The sequence below is a fragment of the Coprinopsis cinerea genome (assembly GCF_000182895.1).
Source record: "Coprinopsis cinerea okayama7#130 chromosome 2 map unlocalized cont3.2, whole genome shotgun sequence".
Lineage (NCBI taxonomy): Eukaryota > Fungi > Basidiomycota > Agaricomycetes > Agaricales > Psathyrellaceae > Coprinopsis > Coprinopsis cinerea.
In genome coordinates this window covers 21,446-47,208 of record NW_003307543.1, presented here as the reverse complement: position 1 = coordinate 47,208, position 25,763 = coordinate 21,446, and the positions used below count along the sequence as shown (strand labels likewise).

Here is a 25,763-nt window from a genome sequence, read left to right as displayed (position 1 = left end):
CAACCACGACCACCCAAATTGCGAAATTCAATCATCATCATAATACTGAGCACCATAATACCTCTGACCCCGTCTAGGTCCATGGTAATCTGCAAAGGGGTTAAGCTAAATAACCTCAGTGCAATAACTAGTAGGAGTAACACTCACATGTACTCGTATCCCTAACAGGACTCAACCCAGCCACACCAGCCAAATTCAAATACCCACCTCGCACAGTTGCACCAGTGGCTCGTGCGGCAGCACCTCCCGCACCTGATATCGCCGACGAGCCCGGGTGGAAACAAGGTGAAACGGAGAGTTGAGGGCCAGGCGAAACGGAGAAGTTGAGGGCCAGGTGAGAACGGAGTTGTTGAGGTGCAAGGGAGAGGTGAGAGGTAGAGGTCCGGATATAGCGGCAATAGAGAGATGTCGAGATCGTCGTAGCCAGGAGTAGATGTAACGGAATAGCGATGGCGTAGTAAAAGCAGAGCGAAGAGGGATAAAGAAAAGTAAACTCTTCATGCACAGAATCGATGAACGAAACCAGCACGCACCAGCAACAGTCCACTTGGACCGACACCAAACACATGTAACGTCCTTGCCCGACGCTCGAGCGGTATTGGACCCTAAAACGAACACGGGGAGGCGTCAGCGTCCCATTCTCCGCGACAATCCACCACCCGTTCTCCTCCAACACCAATCCACCACCCCGTTCTCCTCCACCAACAACCCCGATCACCCCATCCTCCTCCTCCAACAATCCAATCCACAGCCCCAAAAGAATGAATGAACGATAAAAAACACTCACATTGCCCCCAACACCCTTTATGAACCGCATTCCCGCACTCCTCGCACCACACAAGCTGGGCTTCACTCGCGCGATACATTGTATCGTAACAAATCGGACAGTCGTCGCCTTCTTCTGGCGTTTTCTTTTTGGTTTTTTGTGATGAGGCGGGTTGTGAGGGGGCTGTTGGACACGCGTGATGTGGGATAGTGTATCGCGAAGGTGAGGGGCGAGGGTGTCGACGAGGCGGGAAGAAAACAATAAGCCAACTCCATCCCAATGTCTAAAATCAGATAAGCACGCACCTCGTCCAATACTCCTCAAATACGCCTCCTGCACCCTCGCATTCGTCACACCCGCATTCGGAGCCGCAGGCGCATTATCAAATATCTCTTGCAGTTCGTCCGTAAGGAGAGCTCTAAAAGGGCGTTTAGAATCACCGTCACCGCCACTGCAGCCACCGCCAGACTGGGAGGAAAATGAACGCACTTTTGGTACCAGGACCCTGACGACCTGGGTACATGGAGTACTTTCGTGAAGATGAAGAGCTACCAATCAAAAAGTGGCGGGTTAGGTTTGTGTAGCGAGGGGAAAGAGAGGGAGCGACGCACGATATGTTTACAGTGGTTACCCTTCATCGCGTCTGGGCAAGTGCAGCTTGGGATTTTGTCGATGACGACGGTATATACCTACATTCTCATCAGCTCTCAAACCCACACAACCAGGTGAAAGAGGACGTACATTTCCAGTAGACCCAGAAACCTGAAACGTCTCCTTCAACTCGTCCCCATTCCTATTGCGATCTAGCATGTAGAACCTAAAACCGCGTCAACGCACAAGGCCACGGAGGGAAGGGATGGAGTACGCACGTCTGCATCTGTACCCTCTCCAGCCTATCAATGATATTTTGCGGACAACTCGGTTTGAACCGCGCAAGGCGTTTTTCAGGGGCAGGCTTGCGTCCTCTGGTTCCCTGGCTCGAACTAGGCTGGCTCGAGCCTGGTTGGCTGGAGCCTGGAGCATGTCCATACTCCTCTTCTACAGCCTTCTTCTTTCCCTTCCTCGTAGCTTTCGCTTTTGTGGGTGGGGGTGGTTGGGATTGCGGAAGCTGATAGAGTGCGGAAGGTGGAGGAAGGCCAAGTGAAGGATGCTGTGAGACCTGCGTTGTCGCTGTTCGTCGTGCCGCCGTCCTCGAAGTCGTAGTCGTAGCCGCGGTGTTCGTGCTCCTCCCAGGCATATTCAAACTGGATCCAGACCGGTACCCTCCACTCGAAACCGCAACAATCTCCGGCGAGTCAGACGCCAACCGCGCCTTTTTCACAGGCGTAACAGGGGCTCTGTCCGCGTAGTTGTAGCTATACCCCATCGTCGAGGTCGTTGGGTACCCTGCCGTCGATGAATAGGAAGAAGGTCCAGCCGCGGTTCCTGTAGAAGACCGCGTCGCCCTTGAAGTCATAGTCGTCGTCGGGATTGAGGTCCCTGGTGCTGGAACGGGTGGGATCATAGCAGGTGGGGAGGACCCCCGACGAGGTTTCACTTCGACCCATTCGTCGCCGCGTTTGCGCTTGAGCACCATAGCGGGGTGCTGGATTGGAGATAAAGAGTGTGCGTGATAAGGTTGTGGATGGAACAAAAGCCAAAACGCGCTTCGGCGAAGTGGCGCGCTGTATGGCGTTGTTAGGTTCAGAGGGCTATATCTTTGCACCCGGGCCTGGCAAAAGACCGCCGTAAGGTCTCTTCCCTACCTTTCCATCACTCCCGCCCCGAGAGGCAAAAACCAGAAGAAAAAATGGCAAACTGGATTGGTGCCTAATGCGAACGACTATAAGTACTCCGACACCGATCTACATCTTCTCCCACACATGATCGAACATACCAGGTGGAAGCTTGGGCAGATTCTCAAGCGGGAAGGCGGGGAACTTTCTCCTGGGCTCCATGGCCTCAAACCACCTCGCCTCACCTAGGTATTCCTCCAACTTCTTAAACTGCTTGACGGTAGGCCTCTGGCGATACAACCGCCTCTCTCCAGTAGCCGAAACGACCAAAAGCTCCACCGCCCGTTTCCCCTTGATATCCAGCGCAACACGGTCCTCCTCCGCTTGCGCATCTGCCTTTCCGACGTAGTACGCGAGATTCCCTGTGGTGTAACCGACCCGCGCCTCGAGGTACATACCGAGGTGCGAGGCGCTCGTCATGACGTCCGATTTCGGATCGTCTTCCAATCCGATCGCCTCCAGCGCCTTTGCGATGATGGATTTGGTCACGGGGAAGCCGTATACCATGTAGGATGGCAGGGAGTCGCAGTTGGGTGGGAGGGGCTTGAATAGGGCCAGGCCTGGATCAGAGGGGGCGTGGCATGTGGGCATCACACCTCTGTCGAGCTGGAATCCCAAGAGCCAAGCACGAAGGAAGGGAAGTTAATAGGAGCAGTGGTGCGGATTATGCTTGAAAGAAAGAGTACGAACTGATTCGTCGCAGCGTTTACAAATGCCTTCGTCTTCGCCTTCCTCCTCCTGGGTCGGACTCGTTGGGCTGCCCGTCAGCTGTCGTGTAGAGTCGAGTTTGGATCCGTCGGGCGAGCCGGTGTCTGGAGTCGAGCTTGGACGCTCAGAATCTGACGATGCCGCCTATGTACACGAAACCAAGTTGGTCAGACACTTGGAATTTGTGGCGATGCGTCCAGCTTACCGAGCTCGCTGAGGGGTATTTCCATCCAGACGTCGGTGGGGGCGGATGGTGACGGTATACCATACACATGGTCGCCAGGTGAGAGACGTCTGAATCACTCGCCTTGTCGTGGTATACTTACGTTCAACAGGTGCGCTAGATGCAGGTATCCAGTACAAGAGCGATGGTGGGTGGATTGTGGGCGTCGTTAGCCTTGTGGTTTTGGCGTGGGACGGGGAGATTAAGAATTCATGGAGCAGTATGCATGTCGATGGCCCGTCTGTCCGATCCTTCCATTTAGCTCTTATCAACTTGCTGCAAGTTGGCGCAACGTTCTACAATTTGAGTGAGTTATCTCACGGGTTTTCTTTGATAGCGAGTGCTCATGTCCGTCTGAACTTTGTTTCGCTTCTTATTCGTCAAGGCGAAACTTGATTTGCGATGGAGATGAGGGTAGCCATCCAGAGCTCCACGGGTTTGTTAAACCACTCTAGGGGTCATACTAGGCGTAAAGTTTGTAATAATGTGCTTCGAGTGTCATGTTCAGTTTTTCACGTTGTTGAATGTGTACTTTGTATTGAATTAGGCAGGGAGTGTTTCGGTAACCGCATGGTACTTGTTCGAAATCTTTTGTGTCAGAAATTAGATCCGTTTCCGTGCAAACGGCGTGGTGTACATCCTACTGGTCTGCGATACGGGATAGTGGGTATTTCCAGCCTTGAGGCTTTAGCATGGGACGGGGATTCATGCAGGAATCAGTCAACCATATAGTCGAACCGCTAGGAACGATTAAATACAGGCTGCAGCTACCTGTCCGATTTCAGGATTTCAGGGAGATAACGGGGAACCGCCTGCCGCATTGCTTGGACCATTTCAAGTCTTTGCGAACGACGACGGGAAATTTAAATATCCAACTCGGTAGAGTGATATAAGCCATGTCTTCAATATTGAAGTCATAAAAAGCATAGTCGTACAATGGCTACTATAGCTGATGGAATACCTGCGTTAAAGAGGGCGGAGATGAAGGATTTGACGAGATTTGTCCCCGGAACCGTGACGTAAAACATACTCTGCGCCGCTTTAACTGTGACCCTTCTTGGTCCCCGCCGTGCCACCGAAAGTTATATCATACAATGCGGGCGACATCTTAGGCAGATCCTCCCACAGCCATTGAGGGAATCTATCTTTAGGCCAATGTGTCTGGAACCATCGTGGCTTAGACCCCTCGAAGATCCCTTCCAGCTTCTGCCATTGTTCAGGAGTAGGACGTTGGTGGAACAACTTATGACTCGCGGTTGCTGCAAGGGCGAGAGTGTGCACTGCGGGGTTGCCTTCCCACTCGCTAACCATGTCGTCTTCTTCGGCTTGTTCGTCGGGCAGTGCGGGGCAGTAGACGAGATTGTATTTGTAATCGAGCTTGGCCTCGAGGATCCATCCAAAGCTCGCCAGGGTCTCGGAGACGATCACTCTCTTACTTGCTTTGAACCCCAGTTTGCGCATAGATGACCTGAGGACGTCTCGTGTCACGGGGAAGGCGTAGACGAGGTGGCAGGGAAGCGAAGTGTAGTCGGGCGGAAGTGGTGGGTAGAGCACCATGTCTGGGTAGGTTGGGGCGTGGCATGAAGGCATCGCGCTGGCAGAAAGCTGAGGTTCGACGGCGAAGGTGAATAAAACTCGTGAACTGTGAGCCAGTGAGCACACGACCTACCGAATCTTTACATCCTTCGCATCCAGTTATCTCCCCTTCCATCTGTGGGTCGTTAACTAAAAGAGAATCCTGGGTGACTGGTGTTAATGTAAGGTCCTATTCGTGAATAACTTCACGTACCATTTCTGTCGACGCAGCGGTAGAATTGGCTTGGGCCATGAGACTGGGGTTTGCACAAGCTTCCTCGAGAGGATCCCCTTATACCTTTAGATACCGTGTTTGACTGTTTGTATATCTGTATATGCGTTTGTGGGTATACGTTTGCCTAACGCCGTGGATACCGAACAATAGACGATAGGGAACAGCAGCTTTTAAATTTTATGGCTTAAGAAGTGGAGTAAGTGTGTGTACGTTCTATGTGCGTGAAAAATGCAATGAAATGGAGAAGAGAAATCACAAAGTCGAGTCTAACAGACGATTTTGGGAACAAGCGTTGACCCAAATCAATAATCGTTAGATCGCCTACTGATTGAGCCATAGGGCAACTTGACACCTACAGTTAGCTGTTAAGCGTTGGATAATCACCGTGGCACGATTCACCGTGATGAGGGACAATCAGTTGGGGCGAGTAGAGAACTGTTGAAGTCCCGTGCATAGTAATGTCCATCAGCGCACCCCCGTAGAATAGAAGTATAGGCCCGGCGCGTCTTGGCCATCAACGGACGATAAGGACAGAGTTCCCACGAATCTCCATGTGGTCGCGTCAGGGCCTTTGTCCGTTTGGTTCGGAGTGGCACGCAGCCGTCCAAAAGCTTGCGAACGAGAGAGTGAATCGGGTTTGTGAGCTACCAGCGACTTGATATAACGGTTGACTATTGTCCAATGTCACAGGCTTCCGTTCAGTCGTTGTCCACTGCTGCGCGCCGGGCCTATACTTCCAACCAACCCCACCCGGATTATGAAATCATTCCAGACGGCTGGTAATGCCGTTCGCAGAGCTCTTCACAAGCTCAAAGGGCCGGCTCCCAACGAAAACGTTATTCGCACTCTAGAAGTAGACGAAGGTTCTATCAATGGATGCCTCACGAACAATTGTGATGGAGAGCTGCGGTTGACGGACGTTGTCGTTCCGTTCAAGGTCATCTCGACGAAGCCGCAAGCGCAGAATAATGCGTTCGATGACGGGGTAGGTGGTTCCCTGCTTTGTGCCACTGTCATATGCTGAACTCTTCGCATAGACACTTCACCCCCTCATTCCCATTGCGATCGACGTAATGAACGGCGACCCACGCCGGCGGTTCATGCATGGGGTAAGTGCAATTGACCGTTTATTCCTTTCGATTTCTAACCTGCCTTTCAAGGTAACTATCAAAGATTGCCAGGTCACCCTCTATTATCTTTCTCGCTCGGCATGCGCCAAATCTACACCTTTTGATGTAACCAAGGTACGGTGCTTATATTACACCTCGATTCCATAAGGCTAACTCGCACGCAGTATCCTGAATTCCTCATTCGTGCGCTCGTTGCGATGCTTACAGGCACAGAGTCACACCTTGGCTTTGACCCCCTCGTCACGCTGCTCCCTGACGGTGGTTACGTGTACGAGATACCACCAGAGGGGCCATCGATGGCCCCTCAATTCTATCAGACTGTCGAGTTGTTGTCCATGCGTCATACACGACGTCTCATTGGTCGCATGGCTCGCATTTGGCGAGTGCGCCAAATAACCTCTCCCGCCTCCCTGGAACGGGTACCAAACACCTCCGATTTCGTGCTAAAGGATGCGTCTCTAGAGGCTGACGCACCCACTGAAGTCGAGATACAGCATCTGCTGTTCACCGACATCGTCGCCTTTGCGAATGACCCTAATTGGCGAGCACACCCGATCCTGCAGGACTTTCGACCGGAGGATCTCGATAGTCTTGGGGTCGCATTGAGGGATGGTGATCCCCTGGCGTTTTTCTCCCGTATCATCTCCAGCTGTGTAGGAGAGCCTGAACTCTCTTCACCAGGCTCCATTACGCGTCGCCAGTGTCGCTACGTGTATGAGCAGGTTTGCACCCCTCTCCACGACATACCGACGCTCGGTGAAGCCGTCGATGTCCTCAAACAAACGCTTATCGGTACGATCATTCCCAGCGACCTCTCCATGTCTTCTTTGCTTGCTAACTTTGCTTTTCGTAGCACTTCGTATTATGTTCTGCGCTGGATGGGTTCATCGAGATGTCAGTCCCGGCAATATTCTGGCCTATCGAGCCGCCTCTACCGGTGATTGGCGCGTAAAGCTTTCGGATCTTGAGTTTTCGAAACGGTTTCCCGGCATGGACCAATCGAAGCCCGAGACAAAAATTGTGAGTCCTCCTTCATTAGCATTTTTTTACCCGAACTCAGAGACTTTCGTACGCAGGGAACCCCTTACTTCATGGCGTGCGAGCTTCTTGGTGAAAAGCCACTCACCGCCTACGTCCCTCGGTCTGACTGCCGGTCCGATTCTGCCCCTCGCCGTTCCTTGCGCGAGCCCCAGCCATTGATACACAACTACCAATACGATCTCGAATCTATATTCTGGATCCTTCTCTGGTTGGTGTCGGTGAGGGTGAAAGAGAACTGTGTTGCCGATAGTCCGCACCATCCCCTTATCTTTCAACATAGGCTCGACAAAGAATACGCGGCCGTTCGAACGTGGGTGTTTGTCCACGAACTCCAGGACAGCGACGACGTCCCTCAGGTCCCTTTGCATCTGAGAACTTTTGTTATGAGCCACCTGGAGGGATTGCGCCAGAGTCTCTTCGGCGAATATATAGTGCGGCATAACAGCGGGTCCAGAGAAGATATATCGACCTACTCTTGGATTCTGAGTCCTGCGTTTTGCACCTTCTTCGCAGGCATCGATCGACTCCGCGCCGAATGGGACTCTGTTGAACTTTTAGTGGAGGAAGAGCACGCCGAAGGAAAAGAGGAGAGGACGGAAAGGATAGTGTCGAAGAAGCGAAAGCGCATAGGCGACGGGGACGGGGGTGGGGATGAGGATGAGGATGCCGAAGTCTCAGAGATTTAAGCGCACACCAAAGGAGCACCGCTTGTCGTACGTCATCACGGTACCACGTCGGAACCACGAGTTTCGAAGGCGCCCACGCTGTATGGACTTTACGGATGCGCGCAGACAGAAGAGAGAGGGTCTCGTGACAGGCAGCTCACGTCGACCTGGACGCTTTCGAGGACGCGGAAAGTGGTAACGACGTAACACTATGTAGGGGCCATGTGCACAGGGTATCACCACTGCTACATTGGAAGATAATGTGCTCTATTCTGACTCTCCGTTGTGAACTTCCTTAACCAACTCGAGTGACAGCTTCGGGAGGTTTCTCAAACAAATACTCCGGGAACTCGTCTTTCGGCCACAACGTCTCAAACCACCGCAGATCCCCGAAATATCCCTCCAAAATCTCGAATTGCTCGGGGGCGCTGGTGGAACCATTCGTGTTTCACGGTGGACGAAAGGATGAGGAGGTCAACTGCGGGTCGGCCGTCCTAGTGCTTCACGATCTTGCCCTCGTCTTCCTCGGCTTCTGCATCGGGCCTTGCTCGACTGACGTGGAAAGGGAATTAAACCTATGACTGAGACCCATTGGATACACCACGAACCGATTCTTTACAGCTCTCGCACACGAATTGGTTTGAAGGGGCACCAGTCACGTAGGTGCACGAAAAAACAGGGTAATTTCGCCAGTCGTGTCCGGTGTCATGTCGAACTCTCGAGGCAAAATCATCAATGCTGAGATCTTGAGATCTCCACTTCAGTATCTCCCGCATGTGCCCTGACTCCAATCTACTTGCCGATCCCGACTCAGAGAAACGACGCATGTATGCCACCAAGAGAACTGGGCGTCCTCATATCACGGACATTATTACATACTAAGACAGGTCTGCTGCGTCCAAGTTTGAGGTACTAGGGTTAATTATACAATGCGGACATAGAGAACTCGCTCCTGAATGCCCAAGTAGGGAATTTGTATTTGGGAAAAACGGATTCAAACCACCTTGCGTCCGCTCCTAGCCACTTGGTCAGCTCCTTCCACTGCTCTAGCGTCGGCCTTCGATTGTACAGACGGTCGTTGCTGGTCGAGCTCATTACGATGACGTCCATCATGCGAACTCCAGGAAGGTGGTCGTCCCAGGGTGAAACGTAATCAAAACCATCGGCCACGGCTTGTTCGTCTGGAAGAGCCCACGTCCGCACCAGAGTGAACGGCAACTTCGCCAACTGCTCAAGGCGCGAAAGAATCCATGCGCCAACCAAGTCGAGATCTTTGGAGACGTATTTCATTCCCAATTTCCTCGCGAGGTCCCCGAAATCGGTTTCACGGATGGGCCACCCGTACACGTATGGCCCGACGTGCCTTTCGTAGCCCAAAGGTACCGGTTTGTAGGTGATGTAGCCACGAGGGGACGGGGAATGGCACACGGGCATTGTGTACCTTGCCAGCTTGGGTGCCGTTGAGTTTCTGGTAAAATTGAAACTTCAGATGAAGCTACTTACCTTGGCCACGCACGTGGGGCAATCAAGTTCGAGCGCTCGCTTCCACATAGCCATTCGCTTCTGAAGTTTGGCGTCCTTATCGTCGAGCGATAGTTGAGATTGTTGAGGTTCCATAATGATTACAGACGTCGACGTTGGGGCGGAGCGGAGCGCGCAAGGGACATACCATGGGTATCGGCAAGATTCTGTGACACCATGCCACCGTGAGTCCTGCGGTTCTGTTTGCCTTTATTTGAGACGGTGTGTCCCCATTGTGGCCCATTCTCGGCGAATGAACAGGTTACAGCACCTTTTGAGTGCCAAGTTACACTTATTTATCTCGAATGTTCTCAAACTTGTAGAGCTGAAGAGGACAAGTATTACATGTAACATATTGGTGTCTTGGCAACTCGAACTTTCGGCGTGCACCTGCCACCGTGAACCCATCTGAATCTGTGGGAAGTGTCGACCGTGGACTGATACTCACTCGTTCCGGAAGTTCATCTCAATGATTGGGAACCTCAGTAGAAATAGAAGGAGAACTGTTGCTTCCCTCTCAGAATAGACTGACTTCTCCCGTCGATTGCGTCTCTTCATGCCGTTCAAGTCCTATTCACGATTTCTATCGAAGCCTGTGGTACTCACTGAAAAAGGGCAGAGAACAGAAATCGTTTGTCGTCTACACACCCTTGCTGGAGATTTCCACTCCTCTGAAGACTGTTATACGTGGAAAATGGCCGTCTTCGCATACTGTCTTCGCTATGGAGACCGAGAAGATCAAGACTCTTGTCGGCATTTGGGAGGCCGAGTCTAGGAATGTCTATGTACTGCGGAAACATCCTGGTCTTGAGATGCTTCAACCATCTCAGTGCGGTCTGCAGGGAGAGATGGAACAGGAGTTCGACGAAGATGATCTATAGTTGAAATGTTGTACCTACACGACTTTAACCTGACTATCCGAAGTTCTATTTGATATCCCCGAGGGAAGACAGATCAAAGTAAAAACATATGATCTAGCGTTGACTACGTGCATAAATTTCGCCACTTACCGGACTAGGCCTGACTTCCGATTTTACTGAGTGTCACCGGGCACCCTATGGTGGAATATAAAACGGGAGAACTTCCTCGCGATTGAAAGGGGAGAACCCATCCAAGTTAACTTAGTCCTTAGGTCATGATCAGCAAGAACGCTCTAACAGTCGCCGCTGTTCTTTCTGGTCTGGTAGCCCTTGCGCGTGGTGCCCCACAGCCATGGCCAGGCTTTCCGAACCCTGGCTATTTACCAGGTCCTGCAGGATTCAACATGTAAGGCTCCTTTTTTTCTCCTTTCTCAGTAGGCATGCGTGTTTAGGGTTCCCCCCCCTCTTTTCGACCATGGCCAGTTCTGATTGATACGTTCCCTTGTTTCTCATTTCATGGGCAACGTCTTTCAGTATACCACAGGGATTCACTTTCAGCGTTGCGAGTGTTGATTATGTGGGTCTACCTTGAAATCCGCTGTGCACCGCGCAATTCTCTGAATAGGTTTGACGAATCGATGGATGAATGGATGGATAGCGCGGATACTACGGTCTTGATGATCGAGTGACTGCGTCGCAGACGCTTGAATACTTCTGTAGGTTGCCATATACTACCCTTGCCTCCGTGTACATCGTCTAATTCTGCACATGGGGTGCGAAGTCCAGGGCCAGCTTGTCCAGGTTCCTCCACGCAAGGACTTTGTAGGACCTTTGGATTGTATGTACCCATGAAAGTAACGGGATGCATATACGCTAACTAGCGGTCGATAGGGAGAGGCTACACCTACCGCGACACGATCGACCCCTGGGACCGTGCCCAGTCGCCGTGTGGAGGCGGGAGTGTGCTGCGTGTCCAGAACGACCTGCGAGTTAGCAACGCGATGAATCCTGGTGGGAGGGGGTATGTTGGTACTGATTCTGTGAGTTTCGCGTTCCATTCGAGTTTGACTCTCTTCCATCCTTGGTAATCTGGACGTGTGTGGCTGATATGCATACTGTCGTTTTGATAGATGGTGAGTACCACTGGGTTTGGACAGGGATGGGATACTGAATGATGGGGCAGACGATCAACTTGCAATGGATGGCTTGTGAGTGATTGAGGGGTCTTGAATCGTCCTTTGCTGTTGTACGCAGTTGGTGGTAAGGTCAGCGAATACGATACGACTCGGCAAATTCATTCTTTTTTTCTATGGGTGGAATAAACTTGCATAATCCTTCTTTTTAACCATCTATCATCTATCCTCTTGCTGCACTGTCTGGTCATGCCTCAAGGCTCTGGTGTTGTCGGAATTTGCCTTACGTTTGAGAGCACCTCATCGAGAACTTACCACGCCGGAGACTCTTCGATGATGACCATTCTTAGAAGTATGTCTAGGTAGGAAAGGTGGCTCCGAAGACGAAACCGACATTCCCCCGCAATGCCCGACATACCACAAGCGCTCAGCGAACGATACACGGCCGTGTTGCTCGGAATCCGGATTGAGTTCGTTAACGATTCCATCACGAACCGGCCTCTCCTACGTGCGCGCAGTACCCACTTCGTGAAGTTCCATTTACATACGAGCTTCGTTTGCCTGCGCGGTCTCCGGGTACCTAGTACGCCCTTGTAGGGTATATATGATGGCAGAAGACGTTTGAAACTTATTCAAAGGTCGGGAGACCCCATTCCGAGTTCCAACTTAGGCTTTAGTCATGTTCAACAAGCTGTTTCCTGTCGCGACGGTCCTTTCTTCTCTGTTGGCCCTTGCTGATGGCGCCCCACAACTACTTCCCGGCCCGTGGATTGTACCAGGCCCTGCAGATTTCAAAGTGTAAGTGGGATTTCATCTCTTTCTTTCGTGTTCTTCTGATGACGACTATTCTATATAGCACGAATTTCAGTGTTATTGGGACTGGCTGCCCACCTGGGTCGGTTTATTCTTTCCTTGGTCGTGAGTGCTCTAATCATCTATACTTTTGTCAACCTGCGTTTGATGGACGTCATGTTGACGACTCGGAGAGATCGACGCCGTACTGATGAGTGGTTTGTAGCCGACAGGAATGCCTTTACTGTTGTGTTCAATGAGTACTATGTCGAGGTAGGACAGGATGGTGGTGGCATCCCCGCAGCTCGGAACAGGAGGAATTGTCGTCTCAGTTTTGGTGTCGAGTGCGTATTATTAGTACTATATCTGCCCTTCTGGGCGATGACAAGTTGGTTGATATGATTGGCATCTCATCGCGCGCACCATCCGTCCTGACTCGTGCAGCGTTCCACAGGGCTTTACTTTCAGTGTTGCGAGTGCTGACTACGTGAGTAGGTTCTGACTCTTCAATCCTTTGCGGCGACTTTCCTAGTAGTATTTTGATGAACTGATCGATGGAGGGGCATCTAGCGTGGATACTACCAACTCGACGACCGCGTGGCTGCGTCACAGAACTTGGCCTACTACTGTAGAGGCTTCCAGTGTACCTTCGTCGTATGTCTACTAATATCTCTAATCCTTTGAAACAGTCCAGGGTCGACTGGTGCAGTCCACTACGCGGAGAGACTTTGTAGGACCGCTAGACGGTATGTGACAATACTCGTCATAAAAGATGCACGCTGAGTGTAGTCTGTAAAACAGGTGCTGAGTACACCTATCACGACGCGTTCGATCTCCTGGTGATCAACAATTCGCCTTGTGGAGGCGAGACTGTGTTGAACGTTCAGAGCGAGTTGCGGGTTAGTAATTCGCAGAATGTTAGGGGAGGTGGGTGTATTGGGTGTTATGATCATGAACCGGTTAGTATTTCGCTTTTCTAGCGCTTACAGCTTGATTCTATTATTCTTTCAACAGGTCGATCCTTCGCTGCGCATGGTGAGAACTACTATGTTTCGTCTATCGAGAGGGATGGAATAGTGACCTCTCGGGACAGACGCTCAACTTGCAATGGCAAACTTGTCGTAATTAAGGCCCAAGCCCCCCTCCAAGCCACCGTCGCATGCCTACTGGCGTATGGGGGGAAACGTTCAGGATGACATTAACCGATGGAGATTAGCAGCAACTCGTGACTCCCCACAACGGCCAAATCCTCGGAAAAAGGTTGCGATCGTCTTGATGTCCGGATATTTGCCTCTCTCTCAGGGTGAGAATGAAGGCAAAGAGCGCCCCGTTAATCCTTATCTATGCAGATAGCTTTAATACTTTATGTCTCTCTCTCAACAGGTTCTATGACGTCGAAATGCACAGACGCGGGGTGTATGGAGAAACATGTCCATCAGAGTCCATTAGTCCGAGAAGCGTCTCAATGCAACAGTCTTTGTGTTCGATCCCATGGTCACGTTCATGTGTCCTACGAGGCGTATTTCCCCGTTGGTCGGGACTTCCGAAACCAATGCATCATCTTCAAGTTCCACGGCATCTTCAGTTTGCAAGATTCGGTCTGGGAAGGTTGAAGGTTGATACGAGATCTTCAAAGATTCCCGGACCTAGATGGAGTTAGAGCACCACTTCCGTTCTGCCCCATGCGGGCGTGTAACTTACGGTGTAGCTTCATCCTCTCAGGCACGCCAAAACAGAATAGGACTGCTATATAATACGTGGGGGATCCGGTATTCAGGCCCTCAGCTTGACCCTTCGGCAAGTCACCCCATATCCTTCTCCCCTTCTCAACATGCGCTTCTCAAACTCAATCGCGCTCCTTGTGTTTGCCTTCCTTTCGACGAGCCTTGCGTCACCGGTATGCTCGATATATCGTTGACTGTGTCGAATTCCTTATCGTCCTTCTAGGTTCCAGGTGAAGCATTGGTCAACCGCGGTGCCCTCGATGACCTCGAGCGGGTGAGTAGCCCCTCCCTTGCATGTCACCTTGGAACCTAAAACCATCCGATAGCTACCAGCAAGGCGTGAACTAGCAGACCGAGGCATTACCCCACCGCCGTGGAGGGACCACGTCGAGCCAACCCCCGTCGGAATCACTCCACCACCATGGAGAGATAACCTTCCCGAGCCCACTCCTGCACCTCCAGTCAGACGAGAAGACTCGAGGCCGCCTCCGGCTTGGAGACCCATCGAGGCCGATTCAAGACCTCCTCCAGCTTGGAGACCCGTGAAGTGAGAAGTCGATGCATGACCTCCTCAGCCATGGAGGCCCATCAGCGGCGACGATCCTGAAGGACCACCAGCACCCTCACGCAGAGAAACCGCAGACGTAGCTGGAGTTGTTGCCCCAGATCGGTGACGGTTGTCATCGTGCCTCGAAGGCCCTGACCATGTTGCTTCCTTTATAAATTATGATCCTTCTCTTCCTTGAAAACGTGATTTTCCATCGTTGGTACATCACATCACCTCCCCTCGTATCTCCCTACCAAGATTTGTAGTGCGTTCTCCATCCTTCCGCGCTCCACCGTTTGTTATGCACATATTTTCGCCCTTTGATTGCTGGCGGTCATTCATTATGCATTATACCGTAGTGTTTAAATCGAGGCAGTTAGGATTCCCCCGTTGTATAGCTTAGTATACTGTAATTTAAACGGTCAAGAACACCTGAGAATCGTCAGGCTCAGATTCCGCCACCTTCTTGGTGTCTCTCGTCAACGGGTTGAATGCACCTACAGAATGATGAGAAAGGCACCCCGTGGCCCTCACAACCGTCGCGCTTCTCTAGACGATTGTTGCGATTTAACGGCGAGAAATCTTCTCTCGCACCGTGGATGATCCATTCAATGTTTGGGACTCTATTCGGAGGTTTAAATTGCGGAACATGCGATTCGGTCGCTGGGTACAGACCAAAGGCTTCGCCCCGTGTCCACTTCCGCTTTGATTATTACCATCCACGGCGACGGCATTCAGCATCGATGTCAGCCACGATCTGCAAGTTCGTTATCAGTATGACTTGACCGAACGAGGAACGTGAACAGACATAATCTGACAAATGTTTCCCTCGAGGCCGAGGCTTATAATAATATGGCCCAGAGGAGGAATAAGCGTTCAGCTGACCCAACGGACATTGAACGCGTTAACCGATTCAGGCGCTGTAAAAGCGCAAACACAAATTTTCATCCTGAAATATCGGCGTTCGAAGAAAGGGAATAAAAACATGACAGTGTTCACTATTTGCTGACTGGACATCTATAGTGAGGGTTTATCGTCACAGCAGCCAGACAGGCCAAGATAAGCATGGCGCCGGACCCGAGTCTCAATGCCTAGAATTCGAAGACACCCGTGTGGGTCTGTACACACTCTCGCTCCGAATGCGTGGATTATAGTAGGTTGGGGCGCCTAAACAGCCGGAATGCGGGGTTAGGAAGCGTGAGTTTTTCCATCAGAAAAAGCGACGTCTAATTAAGTAGCAGCTACTAGTATGGAGTGACCTGGAGCGACGCACTTTAAGCGCCTGCTTTAACTTGGGATGTATGGTGCAGTAAGGACGGCGATAAATAATTGCTTACCACAGGCTACCACAATGAGACCTCTCAAGCGTTCAGCGGGCGGCGCACGACCGTGTGACGGGTGGCCAATGACTGAATTGAATCACGAACTTTCGATCTCCCAGACGTGCTCGCAGAAGGGACGACCCATGTCGCAAAGCCAAACGCCGATGATCTTCGAAGGTAATGTTGCTTCCCTCTCAGAATAGACTGACTTCTCCCGGGTCGCTTGCATCTCTTCATGCCGTTCAACACCTATTCACTATTTTATCGAAGTCTGTGCGGTCTCTGGGTACCCTGTGGGGGAATATAAATGGAAAACTTTCTATCTAAGGCGGTGTTCCACGTCCCCCCTTAATTACCAAGTCGGTGGTATTCTACATATCCCTCCATCGGTTCTTGAGATTTCCAGCTTTGTGAAGATTTTCAAGCGGGTACGCGGGGAATTGGTCCTTGGGCTCCATCGCCTCAAACCACCTCGCATCACCCAGGTATCCTTCCAACATCTTCCATTGCTTCACGGTAGGCCGTTGGCGGTACAACTTGTCCGTTCCAGTCGACGAGACAACCGGCAGCTCCACCGCGCGCTTCGGGCCCATGCCTCGGATATCCAGAGACAGCGATTCCGTCGTTCTCGGCTTGCTCGTCGGCTTTGGCGACATAATATGCGAGGTTCCCGGTGTCGTAGCCTATGCGGGCTTCGAGGTACGGGGCCGGAGGGGGCGTGGCAGGTGGGTGGGTGGCCTAAGGCAATCTAGGTGTTTGGACGTGAGAGGTGGGACGGGTTATTTGAGAATTCTGCTTTGATGGTAGGAAGGAGGATACGAACTGCTTTGGTACATGCTGTACAAACGCCCTCTTCAAGTTCGCGGGCGTTTGGATCGGACAGGGTCAGGGCGCTCTGGATGCGCGATGTAACTTTGTAAGTTCAAGAAAGGTGAATCGTTGAGACACTGCGAACACTAATACTTACCATTTGGGAGGTGGGAGTGAAAGCTGGTTGCTGGGGATGGGATGCCATGAGGCTCTGAGGGTCCGAGTCGACGATTTCTGTGATTCAGTCAGTCCTCTAATGTATAAAGTACTGGGATCGTGTTCGGGTGTTTGTATGCCATTACAGTATGCGCGGTTAGGGGCGTGAGTGAACGTTGTATTCGCCGGTCTCTCGGGCCTCAGGCCTCAGGATTTGGAGAGTGATTTGATACTCGCAGCGTGTTGCGCTAGCCTCGTCCATGAGGCACAGAACAATAAAGGACGATAGTGGATACCACATACGTACCCACATACCCACGTACCTATATTACCAAGGCGAGTTTGAACTTTGAAGTGGTTGATGGTGGAATATTGAATGGCCGGGCCAGGGATCGAACTCACGATGTAGAGTGATTTCTTGGCATCAACTCTGCAAGCGTCCGGGCCGCGTCTGTCTGGTTTTGCTCCTGACGGCCACCTCGACGCGACTGGTGCATGCTGGTACCCCTCTCAAACAGGCTCGCATCAAGGAATTCTCTCTTCAGCGTCTTCAGACTTCGTTACGTGCTCTACAACTCATCGAGAGCCTCCTTTATTTTTTCAAAAACGACGACGATGTCGACTGCGCGTGTTACGAGGAGCCGGACTCGCGGTGGTGTCACTGCTGCGTCTGGATCGGCGTCGTTCTCTTCGACGACGAACGCGGTGAAGGTGGCTGAGACTGTAGCTAGACCTGGGAAGAGAGTGAAACTCTTCAGCGTCTTTTGAATCTGATTGGCTCTACACCTCATAGTGACCTCACCACCTTTCAGAAATCAACTACACTGTCGACTGCGCGTGTTTTGCGAGGAGCCGGACTCGCAGTGGTGCCACTGCTGCATCAATTTCAGCGCCGTTGGAACCGTCGCTCGACCTAACTCAGAGGATACGGTGAAGGGCCTGGCTTTAGAGGACCCAGGTGCGTCAGATCTCATACTTCTATCCGGTGGTCTACGCTCATTTCTTCTCCTAGACTATCTAATACCCATTCTCCTCGCCTCACGTACAGCCTACAATGAGCGCAGACTTTGCTAAGAAAGAGAAACGGCGTACAGATGCCTCCAAAGCTAACGCTGCTGGCGACGTGACACTCGACTTGCCCCGTTCGACCTACATCTGACCTATTCGCTCTCTGACATTACGTTCTTGTGTCTGCCTGGTCTGTGACATCCTCAGCACACCTGTGTCTACCGACTGGTCGCCACCTACGGCACAGACGCGACAGTCTCGTAGGCAGCCCCTGGGACTGAAGACTCGGTGTCACTGATAGCTGGCTGTGCTGACGTGTGCTGGAATTACTCTCCTGGCTGCCCCCTCAGCTTCGATGAGACTCTGATGCACGCCTCATCCTTCTGGATTGGGTGCCTACCATGCATATGGTCATGTTTCTCGCCATCTCGGGGGTTTCTTTCTGCGCGAGAAATTGTTCCTTCCCAACTTTCCTCCATCACTCCGGCCTCGAGGGCAAAGTCATCCCCAAAGCGGCGATATTTATCTAATTGGTGCGAACGGCTATACACACTATGTAAGTAGGTGGTATTCATATCAACTCAGTGGTGTTCTACACATCCTTCCATCGGCCCTTGAGATTTCCAGCTTTGTGAAGATTTTGAAGCGGGTACGCGGGGAATTGGTCCTTGGGCTCCATCGCTTCGAACCACCTCGCATCGCCTAGGTATTCCTCCAACATCTTCCATTGCTTCACGGTGGGTCGTTGGCGGTACAACTTGTCCGTTCCAGTCGACGAGACGACTAAGAGCTCTACTGCGCGCTGAGGTTCGTCTTCAAGGTCCACAGCGATTCCGTCCTTCTCGGCTTTCTCGTCGGCTTTGGCCACGTAGTACGCGAGGTTCCCGGTGTCGTAGCCTATGCGGGCTTCGAGGTACATCCCGAGGTGGGAGGTGGCCATCATCATGTCGGCGTCATAGCCGACTACACTTCCTAGATCCAACAAAACGTTTTCGATGAGGTCCATGTTGACGGGGAAGCCATAGACTAGGTAGGAAGGGAGGGAGGTGTGGTTGGGTGGGAGCGGTTTGAAGAGGGCGAGGCCGGGATCGGAGGGGGCGTGGCAGGTGGGTGTCCAGCCTTCCGCAATCTAGGTTCGGACGCGCCACGTGGGATGGGGTTATATGAGAATTCCACTTTGAGATTTAGGCTGAGGGAGGGCACAAACTGCTTTGGTACATGCTGTACAAATGCCTTCTTCAAGTTCGCGCGCATTTGGATCGGACAGAGTCAGGTCGTCCTGGAGGTGTGATGTCCCTTTTAGGCCCCAATAACAATGAATCGTTGAGAAACTGCGAATACCATTTGGGAGGTGGGAAAGGCTGGTTGGGGATGGGATGACATGAGACTGATGCTTTTCGACCGTCTTCTGCTTCAATACTTTATATTACAGGGTGTGTTTGGTTGTTTGTATGCCATTATGTGCATTTGGGGACGTAAGTGTATCTCGTTCGGCACTCAGGCCTCAAGGCTGTTGATCGCCGAGTGACAACTTGAATAGACGATATGGATGGTGGTACAGCCTCCTACTCAAGGTAGAGCAAGTGTATACACGTAGTCATGGAAGGTAAAGCCTGTAGACTCGAGCATCGAGCAGGCTCTATTAGCATTTGCCGATGCATTTCATTGGTAGCGAGTTTGCACACGTTCGAATTGGAATCCAATGGCGTGCAAGGTGACGTGCTCAGAATTCGCTGAAGTGGGAATATTACCTAGAAGTAGCAGGGCTATCTGAAATCGGTAGGATAACAGAAATGAATGGACAACGTGGTCCTCTGTGCATACTACGAGGACTAGAGCCATGATTGTGACCCAAGATTGGAATGGGAATTGGAATGTTTTGAGTTATTGGTCTTAAGCACCTGTATGTAAGGCCTTCTGAAGTCCAGATATACAGTACCCTAATCGAAGCCCGGTCGCCACGTAGTGTCCCGTCCCGGGAGTTTCAGACCTAGAATGAGCCCAATGCTTTCTCATCACGCGGTGATACAGCAATCTACGGTGGTTTACTGTCATTTATCCAAGGGTCTCGTCCCAATCTGGCCAAGGACTGAGGCGGAACTCGCTGGTTCCATGGTGACGAATCATTTCCTTTCCCATCGAGAGGCAAAAACTATGACAAAAAATGGCAAACTGGAGCGAACGACTGTACTACACCGCCGATCTACATCTTCTTCCACACACGACCGAGCATATCAGGTGGAAGCTTGGGCAGATTCTCAAGCGGGAAGGCGGGGAACTGACTCCTGGGCTCCATCGCCTCAAACCATCTCGCCTCACCCAGATACTCCTCCAACTTCTTGAACTGTTTGACGGTAGGTCGCTGGCGGTACAAACGCCTCTCCCCGGTGGCTGAAACGACCAAAAGCTCCACTGCCCGTTTCCCGTCGATATCCAGAGCGACGCCGTCGACCTCCGCTTGAGGATCTGCCTTTCCGACGTAGTACGCGAGGTTCCCTGTCGTGTAACCGACTCGAGCCTCGAGGTACATACCGAGGTGCGCAGCGCTCATCATCATGTTAGATCTTGGGTTGTCTTTCAATCCAATAGCCTTTAACGCCTTTGCGATGATGGATTTGGTCACGGGGAAGCCGTATACCATGTAGGATGGCCGGGAGTCGCAGTTTGATGGGAGGGGTTTGAACAAGGCGAGGCCTGGATCCGAGGGGGCATGGCAGGTGGGCATCTTGCGTTCATTAACCTAGGATTGGAAACGAGACGTTAGCTAGTCTTATGATGTGCATTTTTGATGACCAAAACACGAACTGCTTCGTCGCAAGATTTGCAAAAGCCTTCAACCCCCGCAGCTGCATGATCATCCAACGTGAGGGCGTTCTGGAAGTATGATTGTAAGTCCAAGAACGTGTCAATGGTCATTGAAATACCAACATGTACCATTTGCGAGGAAGGAGACGTTGGTTGGGGCTGGGATGACATGATGGGCCTGATGCTTTTCGCTGGATTAGTCCTAGAGCCATCCATTTATAAACCTTAGATATTGTTTGGCCCGGGCCGTTGTGTGTCATTATGTGCACCTAGGGGTGTAAGTGTATCCGTTCTGACGGTCGTACGAACAGCCCCAGTCCAACGATTCAGAGGAAGCTAACTAGCCGACACGCACACAGGCACTGTGTGAAGAAAGCGTGACCATGGCTCAGCAGGGCTCAGCACGGCTTTGTTGTGCCGGAGGAGGGAACCTTTTGAACGGGAGTTTTGTACGAGTTTCCGTAAATACAATACTTAGTGCGGAGTGGACAGCGATGATCACCCAACTGATCGAGCGCTTGGACGAATTAGATGAAGACATTTTTCCCATGTACTTTGTCTTTGACCTTTTCCCATGTACTTGCCTTAGACCTTTTCCCGGTTTGCATGACATTAGATTTCATTAGCCTGTGTAGAGTCGAGATGGCGTGAATATTGAGAGTTATTTGATACTCGCAACGTGTTGCGCTAGCCTCGTACATGAGGCACAGAACGATGAACTATGATAGTGGACACCCACATAATCAAAGGTGGGTTTGAAGTTTGAGAAGGGGGGTTGATGGTGGAATATTACTTAAATGGTTGGGACAGGGATCGAACTCGCGATGTCGCGATGCGGATTGATTTCTTGGCATCCACTCTGCACGATCAATCGCGTCACCCCGCGTACTTTCTGGTTTTGCTCCTGACGGCCCACCTTGATTCGGACGCGACTCGTTACGGGTGTATGCTCGTACCTCTCTCAACCAGGCTCGCATCAAGGAATTCTCTGTTCAGCGTGTTCAGAACTCGTTCAGCGTTCTACACATTGAGAGCCTACTCTATCTTTTCAAAGACGACTATGACTGCGAGTGTTACGAGGAGTCGCACTCGGGGTGGTGCCAGTGGTGCCACCGGTGCTGTGTCGGCGTCGTTCTCTTCGACGGCGAATGCGGTGAAGGAGGCTGAAGCTGTGGATAGACCTAGGAAGAGAGTTATTTGGTAGGAGGGTGTACCACCATCCATATCGTCTATTGTCATTTGGGCGATCAACAGCCTTGAGGCCTGAGTCCCGAACGAGATACACTTACTCCCCTTATGCACATAATGGCATACAAATAACCAAACACACCCTGTAATATAAAGTAATGAAGCAGAAGACGGCTGAAAAGCATCAGTTTCAGGTCATCCCAGTCCCAATCAGCCGTTCCCACATCACAAATGGTATTTGCAATTTTTCGACGATTCACTGTTCTTGGAACTTACATACATCCGTGCCTCCAGGACGCCCTGACCCTGGTCGATCCAACTGCGCGCGAACTTGAAGAAGGGGTCTGTACAGCTTGTAACAAAGCAGTTTGTATTCTTCTTCCTAATCTCAAAGCGTTATTCTCGATTAACTCATCCCACGTCTCGCGTCCGAACACGTAGATTGCAGAAGGCCGGACACCCACCTGCCATGCCCCCTCCGACGCCGGCCTCGCCCTCTTCAAGGCGCTCCCACCCAACCACACCTCCTTCTCTTCCTACCTAGTCTACGGCTTCCCCGTGAACAGGGTCCTCATCCAAAGTGTCGTGGGGCAACTCGGAGGTGCAGTCGACCCCCACGCCGGCATGATAACGCTCACCACCGACCTCGCGTTGTACCTCGAGGCCCGCATAGGCTACGAAGCCGCGAGCTTCGCGTACTACGTCGCCAAAGCCGACGAGCAAGCCAAGAACGACGGTATCGCTGTGGACATCGAAGGAAAGCCCCACCGCGCAGTGGAGCTGCTGGCCGTCGCAACGACCGCTTCGGACAAGTCGTACCGCCAACGGCCAACCGTAAAGCAATGGAAGTTATTGGAAGAATACTTGGGTGATAGTGCGAGGTGGTTTGAGGGTATGGAGCCCAAGGAAGAGTTCCCAGACTACCTGCTTGAGAATGTGTACAAATCTGTGTATCTAAAGAACCGATGGAAGGATACGTAGATGACCCACCGATTTGACGTACATAGCATGTACGTATTTGTAGCCTGTTCCCCCCCAATCAAATATCACCGTCTTGGTGATGGAGTCGCTTTCGTGGTCGGAGTGATAGAGCGACTGAAGTCTGACATTGCCAGCAGAAAGCTTCGAGCTCGCTCGGACGACATAGGGATGCTTCAGTGTCGTGAACCCCTATTAATTGCGCAGCGGGTATGTCCACCTATAGCAGTTCACCGACGATGAGCTTGTAGGGTACGTACCCGTTTGGCTTCCTTCTTTCCCGCATCTTGAACGGGGCACCGGTACCGTTCGTCAACGTCTCTGGGCTGGCTGCTTCAAAGTTCTCGACGACCACTCGAAGGCCCGTTTCTGGCTGTCGTCATTCGTGATCAAGACGGTGATGGATACTCACATACTTACATTTCCAACGTGGGTTTGAACTTGGAATTTGAAAGGGTTCAAGATGGTGGAATGTTGAGTGGCTGGGCCAGGGATCGAACTCTCGCGCAATTCGCGATGATCGGTGCTGCAGGATCAATCGCGTCACCCCGCGTCTGTCTGGTTTTGCTCCTGACGGCCACCTCGACGCGACTGGTGTATGCTCGTACCTCTCTCAACCAGCCTCGCGTCAAGGAATTCTCTGTTCAACGTCTTAAGAACCCGCTCAGCGCTCTACAGATCAAAAGCCTACTCTATCTTTTCAAAGACGACTATGACTGCGAGTGTTACGAGGAGTCGCACTCGGGGTGGTGCCAGTGGTGCCACCGGTGCTGGGTCGGCGTCGTTCTCTTCGACGGCGAATGCGGTGAAGGAGGCTGAGGTTGTGGCTAGACCTAGGAAGAGAGTGAAATTGGATAAGGAGGATACGGTGAAGAGTTTGGCTTCAGAGGACCCAGGTGCGTCTCGTCTCACCTTTATAGATACCCTGTGGTTAACGCTCATCTTCTCGCAGACTATACGGACACCCAGGCTCTCCTCGACCCTACAGTCGAATCTTCAGCTTCAACAACAGCTTCTCCTACGAAGAAGAGAAAACCGCGTAAAACCGCGTCGAAAACAAACGCTGATGAACCGGTCGATACCTCGTCGTTTCTTCCGCGCGTGAAGAGTCCTTGGAAAGTTGGTGCACACGTTTCGGCTGCTGGAGGGGTGGAGAACGCTGTTGTGAACGCTGCTGCTATTGGGTGAGCTCTTGATCCTCCTTTCAAACCCTCGCCATGGGGAAACTGAGCTCGTTGCAGGTGTAATGCCTTCGCGTTGTTCCTCAAGTCCCAGCGCAAATGGACGTCTGCGGCCTTGACTGAAGAGTCGATCTCGACGTTCAAGAAGAGGATGAAGGAGTTTGGGTACGCCCCTGGAGACGTACTTCCGCATGGAAGTTATTTGGTGAATTTGGGCAATCCGGACGCGTGAGTGCTCTTGTTTTGTTCATTCGTTTGAAAGGCGTGTTTTTCTGATTCGTTAGGTTTGTTGTGGTGCGCTCAGGGAGAAACGACAGAAATCGTATGAGTGCTTTTTGGATGATGTGAAGAGGTGTGAGGCGTTGGGGTTGACGCTGTATAATTTCCAGTACGTCCTTTTGAGTGGGCTGAGTTGTTCGTGTGTGCTGACTGGACCTCGTCCTTGACACTCGACTTGCGCCCGATACGACTACCACATTCGACTGACGCTGAATTTGGCTGACGACCCATTCGACGACGCACCGGTCGCTTTTGTCCTGCGCCCTGCCCGACTCACGACCGGCATTCTTACCGACGCCCGGGCAACCATCCGTCGACACCTACAGTCCAGGCTCGACCGTCTCGCAGACTACACCTGAAAACTCGATGTCGCTGATAGCTGGGTGCATCAATGACGCGCATAAAGCTACGAAGGGGGTTACGATCGTATTGGAGTGCATGGTACGTCCCGTCTTCCTACTGCTTTCTACCCCTCCCCTTCCACTTCCTCCTGTCGCCGCGGCCAATTGCTGGTCTCTGGTTCTCGTCGGATCCGTTCCCGCGGATCTCTCCATGGTCATTACTGACATGTTCTCTTCTATGGCTTGCTCACTCGTCGTTTAGGCTGGTACAGGGAATATCATTGGTGCCACGTTCGAGCAACTGAAGGAGATTATTGATCAGGTGGAGGATAAGACGAGGGTTGGGGTTTGTATTGATACGTGTACGTCGTCCAGTTTTACTCGGCCTTGTTCTTCTCGTTTCGCTTCGCCTTGCCAAAGTTGTCATATCCTTCCCTGCTTTCCTCGCTGCTGTCCGCCATTCGTTACTCACAGCCCGCCATCACTCCTTCCCATCCCCTCATCCTTTTACATACAAACCAACGTTCTCGTTTTACACTTCCGAAACCTCGACTGACCCCGTCCTGTCTCTCTAGGCCACGCATTCTCGGCGGGCTACGATATTCGCACGAAGGAGGGATGGAAGTACGTCGTCGTTCCGTTCTTTCTGCTTAAATCAGATTGACTCATACGTTATCTCTATCCACTCTACTGGACGAACGCTTTGATCTCGCTAACCGACTCTCGCAAACGCCTATAACCTTGTCGTTCAACACCCGTTGCCGTCGTGATGACTGTCTCAACCACGCCCTGCACGACAGCGAGACGATGGACAAGTTCGAACGCGTTATCGGGCTGGAATACCTCAAAGGCATGCATTTGAACGATAGCAAGACGGCGTTTGATTCGAAGAAGGATCGGCATGAGAATATTGGGCTGTGAGTCGTCTGGGTTTTATAGTTGTGGGGTTGAGTGGGTTGCTGATGAGACGATCTTTTGCTTATTGCTTCGCTCCCGGTCT

The 25,763-nt window shown here is 51.8% G+C and overlaps 13 protein-coding genes across 13 annotated transcripts; 6 read left to right on the top strand and 7 right to left on the bottom strand.

The window, feature by feature from the left end:
* Positions 1 to 27: 27 nt before the first annotated feature.
* CC1G_08274 (hypothetical protein) lies at positions 28 to 2,342 on the bottom strand (the record flags this gene model as incomplete). Its single annotated transcript, XM_001841078.2, has 6 exons — positions 28 to 89; positions 148 to 1,184; positions 1,256 to 1,314; positions 1,378 to 1,455; positions 1,508 to 1,583; positions 1,636 to 2,342. 6 exons carry the CDS (start codon positions 2,340 to 2,342, stop codon positions 28 to 30), a joined length of 2,019 nt encoding a protein of 672 aa, XP_001841130.2.
* Positions 2,343 to 2,610: 268 nt separating this feature from the next.
* CC1G_08273 (hypothetical protein) lies at positions 2,611 to 3,523 on the bottom strand (the record flags this gene model as incomplete). Its single annotated transcript, XM_001841077.1, has 3 exons — positions 2,611 to 3,147; positions 3,232 to 3,393; positions 3,455 to 3,523. The coding sequence occupies 3 exons, from the start codon at positions 3,521 to 3,523 to the stop codon at positions 2,611 to 2,613; spliced, it is 768 nt and encodes a 255-aa protein (XP_001841129.1).
* A 990-nt stretch (positions 3,524 to 4,513) lies between these two features.
* On the bottom strand, positions 4,514 to 5,300 carry CC1G_08272 (hypothetical protein; the record flags this gene model as incomplete). Its single annotated transcript, XM_001841076.2, has 3 exons — positions 4,514 to 5,077; positions 5,142 to 5,210; positions 5,262 to 5,300. 3 exons carry the CDS (start codon positions 5,298 to 5,300, stop codon positions 4,514 to 4,516), a joined length of 672 nt encoding a protein of 223 aa, XP_001841128.2.
* A 739-nt stretch (positions 5,301 to 6,039) lies between these two features.
* CC1G_08271 (other/FunK1 protein kinase) lies at positions 6,040 to 8,139 on the top strand (the record flags this gene model as incomplete). Its single annotated transcript, XM_001841075.2, has 6 exons — positions 6,040 to 6,267; positions 6,320 to 6,391; positions 6,443 to 6,526; positions 6,577 to 7,204; positions 7,266 to 7,432; positions 7,489 to 8,139. The coding sequence occupies 6 exons, from the start codon at positions 6,040 to 6,042 to the stop codon at positions 8,137 to 8,139; spliced, it is 1,830 nt and encodes a 609-aa protein (XP_001841127.2).
* Positions 8,140 to 8,948: 809 nt separating this feature from the next.
* CC1G_08270 (hypothetical protein) lies at positions 8,949 to 9,779 on the bottom strand. The gene is made up of 2 exons (XM_001841074.2): positions 9,622 to 9,779; positions 8,949 to 9,567 (listed from the first exon to the last, which is right to left on the bottom strand). The coding sequence occupies exons 1-2, from the start codon at positions 9,733 to 9,735 to the stop codon at positions 9,037 to 9,039; spliced, it is 645 nt and encodes a 214-aa protein (XP_001841126.2). The 5' UTR covers positions 9,736 to 9,779; the 3' UTR covers positions 8,949 to 9,036.
* A 995-nt stretch (positions 9,780 to 10,774) lies between these two features.
* CC1G_08269 (hypothetical protein) lies at positions 10,775 to 11,674 on the top strand (the record flags this gene model as incomplete). The annotated part of the gene is made up of 7 exons (XM_001841073.2): positions 10,775 to 10,905; positions 11,034 to 11,076; positions 11,158 to 11,215; positions 11,281 to 11,337; positions 11,391 to 11,539; positions 11,630 to 11,632; positions 11,657 to 11,674. 7 exons carry the CDS (start codon positions 10,775 to 10,777, stop codon positions 11,672 to 11,674), a joined length of 459 nt encoding a protein of 152 aa, XP_001841125.2.
* Positions 11,675 to 12,311: 637 nt separating this feature from the next.
* Positions 12,312 to 13,620, top strand: CC1G_08268 (hypothetical protein; the record flags this gene model as incomplete). The annotated part of the gene is made up of 8 exons (XM_001841072.2): positions 12,312 to 12,430; positions 12,489 to 12,550; positions 12,651 to 12,768; positions 12,893 to 12,911; positions 12,995 to 13,078; positions 13,119 to 13,170; positions 13,226 to 13,351; positions 13,439 to 13,620. The coding sequence occupies 8 exons, from the start codon at positions 12,312 to 12,314 to the stop codon at positions 13,618 to 13,620; spliced, it is 762 nt and encodes a 253-aa protein (XP_001841124.2).
* A 635-nt stretch (positions 13,621 to 14,255) lies between these two features.
* CC1G_08267 (hypothetical protein) lies at positions 14,256 to 14,699 on the top strand (the record flags this gene model as incomplete). The annotated part of the gene is made up of 3 exons (XM_001841071.1): positions 14,256 to 14,321; positions 14,372 to 14,422; positions 14,475 to 14,699. The coding sequence occupies 3 exons, from the start codon at positions 14,256 to 14,258 to the stop codon at positions 14,697 to 14,699; spliced, it is 342 nt and encodes a 113-aa protein (XP_001841123.1).
* A 1,795-nt stretch (positions 14,700 to 16,494) lies between these two features.
* Positions 16,495 to 17,032, bottom strand: CC1G_08266 (hypothetical protein; the record flags this gene model as incomplete). The annotated part of the gene is made up of 2 exons (XM_001841070.2): positions 16,495 to 16,755; positions 16,985 to 17,032. 2 exons carry the CDS (start codon positions 17,030 to 17,032, stop codon positions 16,495 to 16,497), a joined length of 309 nt encoding a protein of 102 aa, XP_001841122.2.
* Positions 17,033 to 18,583: 1,551 nt separating this feature from the next.
* On the bottom strand, positions 18,584 to 19,245 carry CC1G_08265 (hypothetical protein; the record flags this gene model as incomplete). The annotated part of the gene is made up of 2 exons (XM_001841069.2): positions 18,584 to 19,120; positions 19,195 to 19,245. The coding sequence occupies 2 exons, from the start codon at positions 19,243 to 19,245 to the stop codon at positions 18,584 to 18,586; spliced, it is 588 nt and encodes a 195-aa protein (XP_001841121.2).
* Positions 19,246 to 20,194: 949 nt separating this feature from the next.
* On the bottom strand, positions 20,195 to 20,967 carry CC1G_08264 (hypothetical protein; the record flags this gene model as incomplete). Its single annotated transcript, XM_001841068.2, has 3 exons — positions 20,195 to 20,731; positions 20,797 to 20,865; positions 20,920 to 20,967. The coding sequence occupies 3 exons, from the start codon at positions 20,965 to 20,967 to the stop codon at positions 20,195 to 20,197; spliced, it is 654 nt and encodes a 217-aa protein (XP_001841120.2).
* An 889-nt stretch (positions 20,968 to 21,856) lies between these two features.
* Positions 21,857 to 22,965, top strand: CC1G_08262 (hypothetical protein; the record flags this gene model as incomplete). The annotated part of the gene is made up of 2 exons (XM_001841066.2): positions 21,857 to 21,967; positions 22,426 to 22,965. 2 exons carry the CDS (start codon positions 21,857 to 21,859, stop codon positions 22,963 to 22,965), a joined length of 651 nt encoding a protein of 216 aa, XP_001841118.2.
* A 709-nt stretch (positions 22,966 to 23,674) lies between these two features.
* On the top strand, positions 23,675 to 25,684 carry CC1G_13815 (endonuclease IV; the record flags this gene model as incomplete). The annotated part of the gene is made up of 8 exons (XM_002911734.1): positions 23,675 to 23,858; positions 23,915 to 24,146; positions 24,204 to 24,371; positions 24,448 to 24,531; positions 24,829 to 24,863; positions 25,036 to 25,125; positions 25,339 to 25,387; positions 25,564 to 25,684. The coding sequence occupies 8 exons, from the start codon at positions 23,675 to 23,677 to the stop codon at positions 25,682 to 25,684; spliced, it is 963 nt and encodes a 320-aa protein (XP_002911780.1).
* Positions 25,685 to 25,763: the final 79 nt, after the last annotated feature.